The 14182-nt window shown below is 38.6% G+C and overlaps 1 protein-coding gene across 1 annotated transcript in view; it reads right to left on the minus strand.

Annotated features, from left to right (window-relative positions):
* LOC126182228 (mitochondrial intermediate peptidase) overlaps positions 1-13586 on the minus strand; it is a 148796-nt gene extending 135210 nt beyond the window's left edge. Inside the window, exons 1-2 of the mRNA XM_049924832.1 lie at positions 13207-13586; positions 3713-3822 (exon numbers count right to left, since the gene is read on the minus strand). Of these exons, the coding sequence (XP_049780789.1) occupies positions 3713-3822; positions 13207-13365 (269 nt within the window). The 5' untranslated portion in view covers positions 13366-13586. The remainder of the gene's footprint in view (positions 1-3712; positions 3823-13206) is intronic.
* Positions 13587-14182: the final 596 nt, after the last annotated feature.

A 14182-nucleotide genomic window follows, 5' to 3' on the forward strand; every position in this document is an offset into this window, starting at 1 on the left:
CAACGAATGTATGCAGAAGGCTATTTTTAATTATGAAACTAATTGAGTCACAATTACATGGCAACCTTAGTGATAAACTGTCAGTATGAAGACAGTTTGTACAAGATACAAAATTTTATGTCTTCAGTACGCTAAAAATAATTACATAATACTGAAAATTTAGTGTTTGTGATATACATTATTATGAAATACGAAATCAAGCACCTTGCGAGACATTCAGTATTTCTTGTGCAGTTGCACTGCCATCTAAATGAGCTACATTCACAGTTTAGTCCTGTGCCCACACAGACAGCACGGCGTGAAATCAGGGGAAGTGTACAGCCAGGAGACAGAACTCCGCACACATGCAGAATTCTTAGTCATCTCTGATCCAAATCTTGTCAATGGCAGACTTCATGGCAGTACAGGTGGGTCCTGACATTCTGGCTGTGTTAGTCACATCCTCTTCATTATGATGACTATCGAAGGTAGCCTCTCGCATTGAGCAGGTTTCAGTTTCATGGAACAAGAAGCCCACATTGTCAATTGGCATCTCAGGATTGTAGTAGGGCTTCATATGTGGAATGTTCTTTTTTCTTCTTTGGGAATTGTCATATGCCTTGACTCTGCATATGCTGATCAACAAGTGAAAAAGGATACAATACAGCCCACAGTAGCACTTTGGTAACTTTTCCAACCAGTACTACCACGTTCTGCACAGGTGTAAAAATTCATACCAAGTCTCCTGAGTCGTACCTCACTAGCTGGTGCTTGGCACTCTCGGTTTTTCTACCAAGGTAGCAGAAGTGTTTGGTGTTTCAAGAACCAGCATATCAAAGCTTTTTACCACATACAGAGAAAGCAGAAATACATTAGCTTCTAAGTCACATCATGGACAAAAGTGTGTGTTGAGTGATTATGACAGGTGGTCACTGAAAAGGATTGTGACAAGAAATAACAGGACAAAAGCTGTGAAAGTCACTGCAGAACTGAGTGTCACACTTGTGGGTGCTGTCAGCACCAAAACAAAACAAAGGGGGCTCTGCAAACTGGGAACTACAGGCAAGCTAGATTCCAAAACTACTCATCAGTGATGCAAATGCCTGAACAGGAAAACGTGGTGCTGAAACCACAAAACCTATGGTACAATTGAAGAAAGTCACTGTAATCAACATCCAGCTGAGTATACACCCCCAGAGTGAACTACTGTGGAGATTTGGTGATTTACTTATGATTCGGGCAGTCATATCATGGTATTCCATGGGCCCCATGGCTACTCTGCAAGGTCGCATCACCACCAAAAATTATGTGACTATTTTGACTGATCAAATCCACCCCATGGTGACGTGTTTGTTCCCCAATAGTGATACTGTGTTCCAAGGCAACAGGCCCCTCTTCACATAGCATGCATCGTCCAAAACTGGTTTTGCGAGTACGAAGATGAATTGTGCCACCTTCCCTTGTCACTACAGTTACAAGATCTCAATATTATTGAGTCCCTGCGGTCTACTTTGGAGAGAAGTGTGTGTGATTGTTATCCACCTCCATCATCGTTATTACCAGAACTTGCCACTATTTCTCAGGAAGAATGTATAAGATTCCATTGAAAACCATACAGGACTTGTAGTTACCCATTTCAAGAGAACTGAAACCTGTTTTGAATGCCAATAGTTTTCCTATATCATATTAGGTAATGTGTTGTATTTTTGGCATTTCCATATTTTTGTCCATTCACTGCATCTCCATCTCACCCAGGTGTTTTAGTACTTTTATTACTTACTGCTCAATGTTAGAAACCATATTCATGTTTTGGATTTGAGAAAATTACATAATCTGATTAAGGTAGATTTTACTGTATTCAAGACTGTTATTACGTCAGGAGAATACTATTGTCACTTACTGTTACAAAATGATGAACCACTTTTCTTGCTTCATTCTGGGACAACAGTTTCTTTTATGTTTTAATATTGTGATGTTAAGTTATAAACTTAAGAAATAATAGTGCACTCCAAACAATAATTTAAGGTTAAAGAAATTTCTGAGATGTCCGTTGAAAATGAATGTTCCATACCCTCAAGCTCCCAACAAGTCATTTGCTATAAATATCATTTGCTCCGGCTTTAAATGTGACAAGTGATTATGGCAGCTTGATTCATAATATGCTCCTTGTCTTTGACTCCCAGATGCTCTACAAATCAATAATGTAGTAGTTAATACAAGGAAAGTGAGTCTATATAAATTCGCTAGCATTTTCCCCATGCATAGTCAAGCCACATTTCACACCAAAGATGTTTGTTGTATGTTTAAATAGTAAGCCCATAAGAATTATCATTTTGTGATATAGGCAAAAACTTGGCTTAAAAAATTTCTACACAAAATAAAATTCTACTGCAGTGTTACCAACATCCTGTCAATAGTCATGTTACTTAAGGTGCACCAATAACTTAAGATGTCACCTCAGTGGAGGAACCAACTCAGCATTTACAGGATGTAATTCAGGGAAATTACTAAAAACTTAAACTGATTGAGTCTATACATCCTTACTATGTACCCACAGTTTTATGGTTGTGCATTTCATGCTCATTTTATGTGGCCTTGATGTTTGAATATACAACCCTCTTACTATTTTAAAGAATGCCCATAATTTAAACGAATGTACAGTTACTACTGCAGTTTATGACATAACACCCCTTTAATTAGACACAGAAACACTAAAACAAAAAACTTTTGTTTTACTTACAGAACTAACCAATCCATAAACTACATTTCATACAAAAAAATGTAGATATTAAAGGTGCCCATACGTGAGGGGCAAGGGAGTCCATACACCCCACCCCCGCCATACATCTAACGGAAAGGAAAGAAATACATATGGTACAGTCAGGTGTTATTACTTCAAGAAAATGATTTAAAAGTTGATATTATGCAGGTTTTTAATAGGGTCAGAAAGGGGACCTTTTTATGTGTTCTTACAAGTCACCATTTGTCTTCCAAAATATTAAAAATGCCCCGTAACCCTAGGTCTTGCCTCCCCGACCCCTCCCCAAATTGTCATAGACAGGTGCCCTTGGTTCATACAATTCTTCTGAATTACTAATTTCAGATGGAATTATAACTTAAATTTTAAATTTCCGATAAAAAATGCTGAACAGTTTCATACGCAATACACAATGAGTCAGAAGGAAGGCTACATACTTTCAGGGATGACAGTATCGGTGATTCTGAACACAAAAAATTCATATGGACATATGCCCTGTTCTGAATGGTTTCCAAGATAGAACTAGTTTAATGGACATTGTTATTTACTTTCTACGTTATTCAGTACATTATCACTGTTTACAATGTACCACAGTAGTGTGAACAAATTCAAAATGAACAATTTGATATAGGACACCTGTGGTCTATCAAGTCAGGAAACTACCTCAAACTATTAGCCCTAGAGAAAAAATGAAGAGGCCTTTTTTATACAAAATTTATGGTACTTTAAATTTGTGCTGTGACAGGTTCTCACTGCAGGTTGCAGTTTTTAAGTTAGATAAACATACAAAACTGACATTAAAGGTGTTCTATCTCAGAAACCATTCAGAAGAGGGCACATGTCTATATTATGTTTTCTATTCAGAACCACCAAGATTATCATCCCTCAAAGCAAGTATCTTTCTTCCTGACACCCTGTATACATTCATAAAAATTATTCTCCACACCTACATACTGTACTTCAAAATATATTTACCTGTTTGGATCACATGACTCAGCTATTAGTTTGTCTGTTTCCAAAACAGCATTCTCTTTCATGGAATAAAACCCGTCATAGGTTCGTAGTTCTGGCAGTCCAAACAGACCCTTTCAAAAAAGGAAAGCAAGCACTCAGATAAAAACATTTAGTTGAAAGCAGTGGCACAATGTCATAGAAAAGCAACATGGCAATACAGATGAAATTACATAGAATATGTTCTGTTTGCTACACATTTGTTTCATATGAAACTATCTCAATCATAAAGCTCTAAAGGAGTGTCACATCCTGTGCAGCTGCATGCTGTTAAAGAAGCAGCAGTATAGCTTAAATAAAATAACTTTGTAACAGGTAGATGTCAGTAGTAGGTGGCAGTGTTTCCCAGCATTAGCATCAAACCATGTGGTCTACAACTGATACAAATTACAGTATAATTGGGTCTTCCCATCCACCCCATGTAACTGCCTGACTTGGCAAAGCTCATCGCTTTTAAAAAAAAATAGCTAGTGCATCATACAGCCTGCAATAGAGCTGGAGTTGACTGGCACCAGACCTCTTTCACCTGACTCACTGAAATGCCAATCACAGTGTTATTTTAAGTGAAGTGTAGTAGCTATAAATAAGATCAGCAGTAAATACTGTTTGTATAACTTGGAAACAAACTATCACAAAATTAAAAAGTTGAAACACAAGCTGTGGCTTATTGGAACTGAAAGCTGATCTCTGCAATCCTTGTGTTTCTCTTTGTATAAATTTTTTTTTTTTTTTTAAGGATCAGGCTTGTCTTTGCTATATTGGACTATACCCTCCTGCCCCTTATCACATCTTAAGTATGCAGCCTTGCTGTACTATTCAAAGGCCACCAAGCCCCTCATTCAGGAAGTGCATATTTTTAATGTCAATATGCAGCAATTATTAATAAAACAAATAAATTCCTTAAAAGAGTCTACAATATTTGTGGACTTTTGAGAACAAAGCCTAATATATTTTCATCTATTACAACATTTTGATTATTGCCATCAGCAGAGCTGTAATATCATACTTTAATCTTAATCTTCGTCTGATTCTTAATTTAGGCCTCTGTGGGCAGAAACATTGGTCATGTGTGGGTGAGTTGTGCTGACGTGAATGTGCATGTGTGTTCTCTATGTTAGAAGTAGGTCGTCTGGCCAAAAGCTCACATGAACAGCAATCTTTTTGTTGTGCATGTCCATGACTCAACATCTCCTCTACTTGGTGATTAGCAATCTACACGTTTCACAGTACTGTTGTTAAAAAATCCTCTTTTTCAGAAATGCTTTTCTTGCTATAGCTAGTGTGCATTTCATATCATCTCTAATTCTACCATCATCAGTTATTATAATTCATATACTACTTTAGGTGTCCTATTCTTTCCATTATGTTGTTATTCTATCCAAAATATTCCATTACTTATATTCAAGTACAATGGTGGTTCCCAACCTGGGGGTAATTACCCCCTGATTTCCACAATTCTGTAAGACTCTAATATTGATTATATAAATTATAAATAATTACTTTTTCTCAATTAGTAACATTAATGAGGCTATATCTTGCACAGTACTTTCTGTCCCCACCCATCCAAGGCATTTCTGACCTGCTGCGTTATTGTCCACATTTAGGACACATACATTACAACTGGTTTAATAATTGCTTTGTAAACTGGCATCTTCAACTGTCTTGAAATTTTAGAGGACTCCAATGAGTTTAATGAGTTAAAGAAGCTGTAACAGCACCTGTTACCTGCAGCTTCTTGCCTTTATCTCTGATCGTACCATATTATCTTCAATAACTATTCCTCTCAAATGCTTGAAGTGGTCGACTCTTAAAGACTCTTCAAACTGGTCAGCACCTCTCCACCTTGTTTTTTTCTGGTATTGATAACATATTTTGCATTTTTTTTCCTTACGTATGACCAGGCGAAGTACTGCTACTTCACACTCAAAAACTACATAGTTTTCCAGCAAATACTCTCTATTTCATCCAAGCATGTTACACTACGTGATAAAAAGCAATTGGACACCTGGCTGAAAATGACTTACAAGTTCGTGGAGACCTCCATCGGTAATGCTGGAATTCATTACAGGTTGGCCCACCGTTAGCCTTGATGACAGCTTCCACTCTCGCAGGCATACATTCAATCAGGTGCTGGAAGGTTTCTTGGGGAATGTCATCCCATTCTTCAAGGAGTGCTGCACTGAGGAGAGGTATCAATGTTGGTCGGTGAGACCTGGCATCAAGTCGGCATTCCAAAATATCCCAAAGGTGTTCTATAGGATTCAGAACAGGACTCTGCACAAGCCAGTCCATTACAGGGATGTTATTGTCATGTAACCACTCCACCACAGGCCGTGGATTACGAACAGGTGTCCGATAGTGTTGAAAGATGCAGTCGCCATCCCCAAATTGCTCTTCAGCAGTGGGAAGCAAGAAGGTGCTTAAAACATCAATTTAGGCCTGTGCTGTGATAGTTCCATGCAAAACAACAAGGGTTGCAAGCCCCCTCCATGAAAAACACGATCATGCCAGAACACCACCACCTCTGAATTTTACTGTTGTCAGTACACACACTGGCAGATAACATTCACCGGGCATTCACCACACCCACACCCTGACATCAGGTCACCACATTGTATACCACGATTCGTCACTCCACACAACATTTTTCCACTGTTCAATCGTCCAATGTTTACACTCCTTACACACAGCGAGGTGTCGTTTGGCATTTACCAGCGTGATGTGTGGCTTATGAGCAGCTGCTCGACTATGAAATTCAAGTTTTCTCACCTCCTGCGTAACTGTCACAGTAGTTGCAGTGGATCCTGATGCAGTTTGGAATTCGTGTGTGATGTTGTGAATAGATGTCTGCCTATTACACATAACGGCCGTCTTCAACTGTCGGTGGTCTCTGTCAATCAACAGATGTGATCAGTCTGTACATATTTGTGCTGTATGTGTCCCTTCACGTTTCCACTTCACTATCACATCGAAAATAGTGAACCTAGGAATTTTTAGGAGTGCAGGAATCTCATATATAGGCGTATGACACAAGTGACACCCAATCACCTGACCACGTTCGAAGTCTGTGAGTTCCGTGGAGTGCCCCATTCTGCTCTCTCACAAAGTCTAATGCGTACTGAGGTCACTGATATGGAGTACCTGGCAGTAGGTGATGCACAATGCACCTAATATGAAAAACTTATGTTTTTGGGAGTGTTCGGATACTTTTGATCACACAGTGTATGTTGTCCACAAATGTCATATTCTGAGTCATTCTCCTGAAAACAGTACCATCTGTTTTGCTTGGCAGTTTTCGCATGGCCCTTGGAATTGACCTATTTGATTTGACTTTATTCTGCTACCCTTGTTTTATTTATGATAACATTCATCTTAAAACCTATTTCAAGACACTGTTCATTCCATCCAACTGCTGTTCTACATCTTTTACCATCTTTGACAGAATTCCAATGTCATTAGCAAGCCTCAAAATTGTAACATCTCCTCCATGAACGTTAATTCCCTTTCCTAATTTCTTCTTTGCTTCTTTCACAGTTTTCTCAATGTACACAACAAATAGGGTACACCCTGTGCCATTCCTTTCTCAACTACTACTTTCATGTACTTTGACTCCTACAACTACCATCTGGTTACAAGCTGTAGATAACATTTTGCTACCTGTATTTTATTCCTGCTACTTTCAGGATTTCAAAGAGTGTATTCGAGTCAACATTGCCCAAAGCCTTCTCTAAATCCATAAATAATGTAACATAGGTTGGCCTTCCTTCTTCCTGATTCTAAAGTAAGCCACATGGTCAACATTGCATCATGTGTTCCTACATTTCTCCAAAACCCAGACTGACCTTCCCCAAGGTCAGCAACTCCTAGTCTTCACATTCATCTATAAATAATTCATGTTAGTATTTTGCAATGACTTATTAACATCGTGGTTCACTAATACTCCAAACTGTCAGGACCTCTTTTGGGGTGGGGGCTGGAATTATTAAATCCTGCTTGAAGACAGGCGGTATTTTTTTTTCTGTCTCTTACATCAGGTGGAATAGTTTTGTCAAGACTAGCTCTCCCAAAAACCACAATAGTTCTAAGAGAATGCTATCCAATCCACAGGCCTTATGTTGGATTAAGTCTTGCAGTTATCTGTCAAATTCTTTGCACAGTATATTGTCCATGTCATCTTAATTACTCCATCTTGCTAGTCTATAATACTGTCTCCAATTTATTTTTCCTTGTAGTGCCTTTATATATGTTCCTTCTGTCTTTTGACCTTTCCTTCTTCGGTTGGCATTGGCTTGCCACCTGAAGTCTTAACATTCATATAGATACTTCTTTTCTCCAAAGGGTTCTTTAATTTTTGTATAAGTGGTATCTATTTTATCTTTCCCCTTTCCCATGATCATGTCTGCTTCTACAGCTTTGCATTTCTCCTATAACTATTTCTGCTTTCCCATCTCTTTTTGTCGGCCTCACTTTTTTTAGACATCTGTTTACATTTGTCTGCTTCACATTCTGCCACTGCACTTCATTAATCCTCACTATAACTTCTTCAACTTACATACATTTCTTTTTAAATTCTGTAACTGCCTGACCCAATTAAGAGAACTAGCATTGCACATTCTAACTCATAGAATGCCAATTCTTTTTCCCCTGCCCCTCCACAAAACCCTTGCAATATTTTACCCAAGAGGACGCCATCACCATCATCATCAAGCCATACAGCATAGCTGCATGCCCTTGGGAAAATAACAGCTGTAGTTTCCCATTCTTCTCAGCTATTCACAGTACCAGCACAACAAGACCAACAGACTTAAGTTCCAAGGCCACATCAGTCAATTGCCGCTGTACCTACTCATTAGGTTGTTGCCTCCTCTTAGTCTGACCTCTCACAGATACCTTTCCAATGTGCTTGCACCTACAGTACGGCTATTTGTATAGTTGAGGCATGCAAACCACCCCATCGCATTAACATTCATGGGGAATGGGCTTTTACAGTTCCTTAAATTTTCTTTGTCCCCTAGCTTTTAAATCAAAATTATTATTACCTTGTAGGAATTATTCAGCTATGATCTCATGTGTAGGAAACCTGTGAATAATTCTGAAAGTTTCAATTTCATCATTCATCTCCACTGTTATTACCTTTAACTAAAATTCTTGGTGGATTATAAATAATGGAAGTCGAGTGAAGATACCAAGTCCCAGTACACAAGCTGCACTCAGTGATTGGAATATCAACAAGACTGATAACATATGTGGGGGGTACCCAAAAGGAACTGAACTAATTTTTTGGTGGGCTGAGTTTTTGTAGTACCTTGATTGGCCACTAGGAGCACATACAGCAAATATTTCAGAGTCAGTAAGCCAAGTGCTGTCACTGAAAGAGGTCAGGATTAGTTTTGACAGTTTATAGTGACAACTGTTTTTGTAAAGGCTGATTTTCGTTAACGGTGTGTGGCAGTGAACTTTTGCTTTTTGCTTGGAAAAAGTGGAACAGAAACTCTTGGAATTTTAAAAACGGCATATAAGGACAATGATGTGGGGACAGGTCAAGTGTTCGGAAATGTTGGAAACATTCATGCATTCACCAACAAAGATCGAAGATGGACCACTGTAATTATGGAGCTGTCGGTAGTGACGTGCAGTTCAGTGCAGCAAATTGTGACACACCCTTTGGGCATGAAAAGGCTGGCTGCAAATCTGTGCTATGACTGGCAAAAAAAAACATGTAAGCTCTCTGTGCTCTGAAATGATCCAAAAATTATCACAGATGACAAAACTGATGCTATTCTTACAATCCTGAATCAAGGCAACAGTCAAGCCAGTGGAAGACATCAAGTTCCCCTCGCCCCAAGAACGCTCAAAAGGTGAAATCAAACATTAAAAGTGCTTATTTGTTTTTCAATGTGCAAAGGCTATCAAGAGTTTCTACTAAAGGGTCTGACAGATAACCAGGTCTTCTACTTTGAAGGTTTGTAAAGATTGTGCAACAATGTGCGGCAGAAGTGGCCTGATTTGTAGCAGTCAGGTGACTGATTTTTCTAACATGGCCATGTCCCCACTCCCACAGCTCTGTCTATACAATTATTCACCAAAAAAGGTATGACCTCTGTTCCTCACCCCCCCATACTCACCCGATCTTGCCCTGTCCAACTTTTTTTTGTTTCCAAGAATGATAAAGACACATAATGGAAAAGCATTTTGCTGATAATACTGTGGTGAAGAAAAAAATTGTGGAGGCACTGTTAAGCATCACAAAAGATGAATTTAAACAATGTTTAAAAAAATAGTAAAAAATTTCAAGTGGAGAGTACTTGACAGGGACTGAAGGTTTGTGTTTCAAATCTTAATAAATAATATAAAAAAGTTTGGTTTCTTTTTGGCACCTTCTCATATTGGCTGTTGGCTTTCGTCTCATGATCTTTGACTGATGTTTGGCACCACATCGGTGGTAACAGACTAGGGGTGAGCATACAGTTGGAGGTTATGGATGTGCCACACCACATTTGGGTGCCTTCCCCTGGACATTTTGGTTCTCCCCTTGTTACCTGTAACACTCACTCACTGCCGCACGAGAATCCAGGACCCGTTTGGGTTGAGTCTTTCTTCTTTCTTTTTAAAACTGTGGTACTGTTTATGAATTTCAATGGCCTCCCTGAACAAACAGCCAAGATAGCTCTTCTCCATGGTGAGAAGCTGCGTGTCAGTGAATTTTATAAAATAGCCACCCGAACACAGTGCGTGTTCCACAATGGCTAATTTCCCCAGCTGTGCCAATATCTACTAACATTTATGTTCAGTTATACCGATGGAGTGTCCAGTCATTCCAACATACACTTTTCCACATGTTGCAGATGACAAAGAGGAGAACCACAATGGTAACGACCAGGGGAAAGCTCTCAAGACACTAGCACAACAAGTACATGTAATCTCTAGCTGTCACAGTAACAAAACACCAGAAATATCATTAAATAAATGACAGTTGAAGATCACAAGACAAAAGCCAACTGGCAATAAGTCAACAGTCAGTCACAAAAGCATCAACAATTTTGTAAGACAGAATGATCCTAAGCTTTCAGACCTACCCTTCCTCAGAGGTAATTCGAACAAGCACACTTGCACAATTAAATTCATGCCAGCATACACATGAGTATACTGTTCTGAGAAGGTGGAGGTTTTCTATTAGCTGTGAGAAAGTATCCATACAAAACATTACCAACATTCTCAGTCTTATTTGCCTGCCTCTCGATTATTCAGCACCTCAATTATATGGTTAGCGGTCACTTTTTATCACATCCATTATTTATTGGTAACACATCAGTTACAAGTGTATTTCCTTTCTGTACATGTTAAATGGATGTATGTATTTCACGGCTGCATCTATTCTTGCCCTCAGTTGCCTTTCCATTTTCTTTCTGTATCTATTAAGAACTTATAAGAAATATTTTAGGCAGTTTTTATGACACATAGCTGGTCTTGATGGTTCAATCCAAGATCTTAGCTGATTAACTGAAATCATTATACAGCATAAAATTTGGTTTTTTTCTTTTTAAGTGGTGGTTGTTGTTGTTCTTTTCACCAATAGCCTATTTAATAATTCTTCTGTTATTGAGTACCATTATATCTATCTTTCTCTTCATCACTTGCCATGTAATGAACTTACGTCATCTTTCATATTTTTGTTTATTAGTTTTACTTTATGCTAAAATTACCTTATTCAATAAAATTGGATTTGTGATTAGCTCCATTTGATTGCATCCTTTGTCATTTCTGGTATCAAATTACAGATTACCTATGCAACCATGTCATTACCAGGTCGATCCATTATCCTTTCAATATGAAAGGGGCACTCTCCTTAAAGAATCGGAGATAGTACAAAGTCAAACATCTGCAATCTTCTGGGAAGAGCGTGTTACCTTCTAGAATTGAAAATTGGCATATTCACTAAATATAATCGCACAATCTCATTCTGGTATCTATTCAACATGTCAATTAGCTGTGCAGATGCTCTACACATGAAAACTGATACAGTCACTAATCATAATCACACGAAATCATTCTGGTATATATTCTGCATGTCAATTGTCTGTGTAGGCACTGAGCTCTGTCACACTGAAACAGTCAGAGAAGGCCCTGTGACATGTTTGAGTACTGCTTGCCAAGATTTAGTATTAGCTATACATTCATTGGTAGGTTAGTATACCACACTTTTAGTTAGTCAGGTGCCCTACTGTGATGTGAGAGGTAGTGGGCTGTCAATATATCAGCCTTACTGAAAGCATTCTGCAGCAGCTAAATTTGATCAGTATGTCTGAAACGAAAAGCATTCCTAGCTACTTCAACACCTGTAGTAAATTCTATAAGAGTAAAATATTATGGAGCATGATGACATGACTGATCCTTCTGTGTCAGGCTACATCAAGTCGGCACAAGCAGGAAAACACAGAGAAAACGAAACTAGACAACACCAAACTATTCGTCACTGGACTTGAGAAGTTACAGTAAATAGAGGACCTACCAAAATTTCGGTCGGAATGGGTCTTCTATTCTACGCAATCTTGGAGTGAGGAAGGTGTCTGGTAGAATCTGCTTCGTAAATAATAACTTAAAAATAAAATAACCGATTCTGAAGATCTCCATAGCTACAAGTCTTACAAAAATGATATACCTTGGAAGTGAAAAGTTTACGACTCGACATCCTATTATACTGACAAAACAACTCAATTCTTTTGTGTTAACAAAAATTAAGAAATAAGTTGGGTGAATTTTTAATCATATGTTTACGAATGGCAAGAGGTATATTCGAAGAAGCGTTTAATACTGGCGTCATATACACACAGGACGAGGTTGGAGTAACGAACTGGAATAACATCCCTCCCCCTGCGTTCTGAAATCTTGATTGGGTCTAGTTTACGTTGAAATCTAACAATTTGACTGCGAGTTATCGAAGCTAACGAATGTGTGTGTGGTAGCAAATAAAATAGTTCTGTGCTACTAAATCTGACGTTGTTTACAAACTTACCGACATCACAGTACTTTTTACAATGATTCGTTAATGTTGCATTACTATGCGATCAGCAAGTGAAAACAGCTGGTTCGAAAACGAGACTTGGAAGCCGTGTACTGGCACTTTGGTAAAAAGGAGATATTCGATGTATGAACAAAGCCGATTTAGCCAAAAGTGTGCTGTGTATTAGTCAACACATGGTTGCAGAATATATAGTTACTTCTGCATCCATACTATGTAAACCACTGCGAACTGCGTGGCAGACGATGCTCCCGTTGTATCAGCTATTAAAAGCTTCCATTCACGTACGGTGAGCAGGAAAAATGATTGTTTATACGTCTCTGTGAGCGCTGTAATTAGTCTAATCTTGCTCTCGAAATCCATATTTCGGTGTGACATGCCATCTTCAACAAAGGGCATGGCTATAAACAGAAAGGTAAACAGAAAGCACAGTACTCACCACATCATCTTGTGAAATGCTGAAGTTTAATTTTCTTGCTGGTCTACTGTTGAAAGCTGTAGCAAGGGGTGACCATGTGCTGACTTTCTGGACGCCAACTTTATTAAATGTCCCATTTTTTATCTTAACAGCAGCGAGTTTCCGAAAAACTGAAGTCATATTTACAGCACTATAATTCAGCTTTTAGTATGAGAATTAGTCAGTTTCCATATGATTCTGCACTGTTATTTTTTAACACACCAAGCAGCAGGCCACGGAAGAAGTTATTAATTTGTTTTTGTTACATTTTATAAGTTATTATTTGCAACTATTTTCGCACGTCAACACCCATATTTACATTTTGAACCATATGAGGGCACTTTGCCTCACTACAAAGATCTTCAGCATTAGTGAAGACTATACAGTGAAGGACTATTCTAGGAGGTGGAGTATTTAGGTCGATTCACACTCGACGTGAACGGTACATCAAAACATTCAACGTTACACTGAAAATAGCGACATTCAAACAGACCTTTAACGGAATAGAATGTCAACTCTAACGACCATTGATAATCTCAGATGTAGCCGAAAACTTTAGAGGAAACCTAAGTACACTAGCACGTAAGTTACCGTACTGTCATCAGTGGAGAAGACTTTAAGCCCAGCTAATAGTGGTCGTCACTTCAAAGGACAGTAGCGCAACGTCACGTCATATCGATTCATTTAACCCAGTACCAGTGACCTCTATAGCTTAGAGATCACTGCCCACTACCGAAAGGTGAAAAATGAAGTTATGAGTTAACTTGCGCGATGCAAAAATTCAGACTATAGTATCGGAACTGAGGAAATAACAGTGGTAAACTTGTGGCGCCTCTGACGTAGAGCGCGCTATCTTTGAATATGATCCCTTTGGACAGCTTGTGTGCTATGATCTCCCGGCGCGCAACTTTTGTACTGCTATATGTGTTCTCGCTTGCTTCAATGTCTAATAAATGCA

The sequence above is a fragment of the Schistocerca cancellata genome, chromosome 1 (assembly GCF_023864275.1).
Source record: "Schistocerca cancellata isolate TAMUIC-IGC-003103 chromosome 1, iqSchCanc2.1, whole genome shotgun sequence".
NCBI classification, from domain to species: domain Eukaryota; kingdom Metazoa; phylum Arthropoda; class Insecta; order Orthoptera; family Acrididae; genus Schistocerca; species Schistocerca cancellata.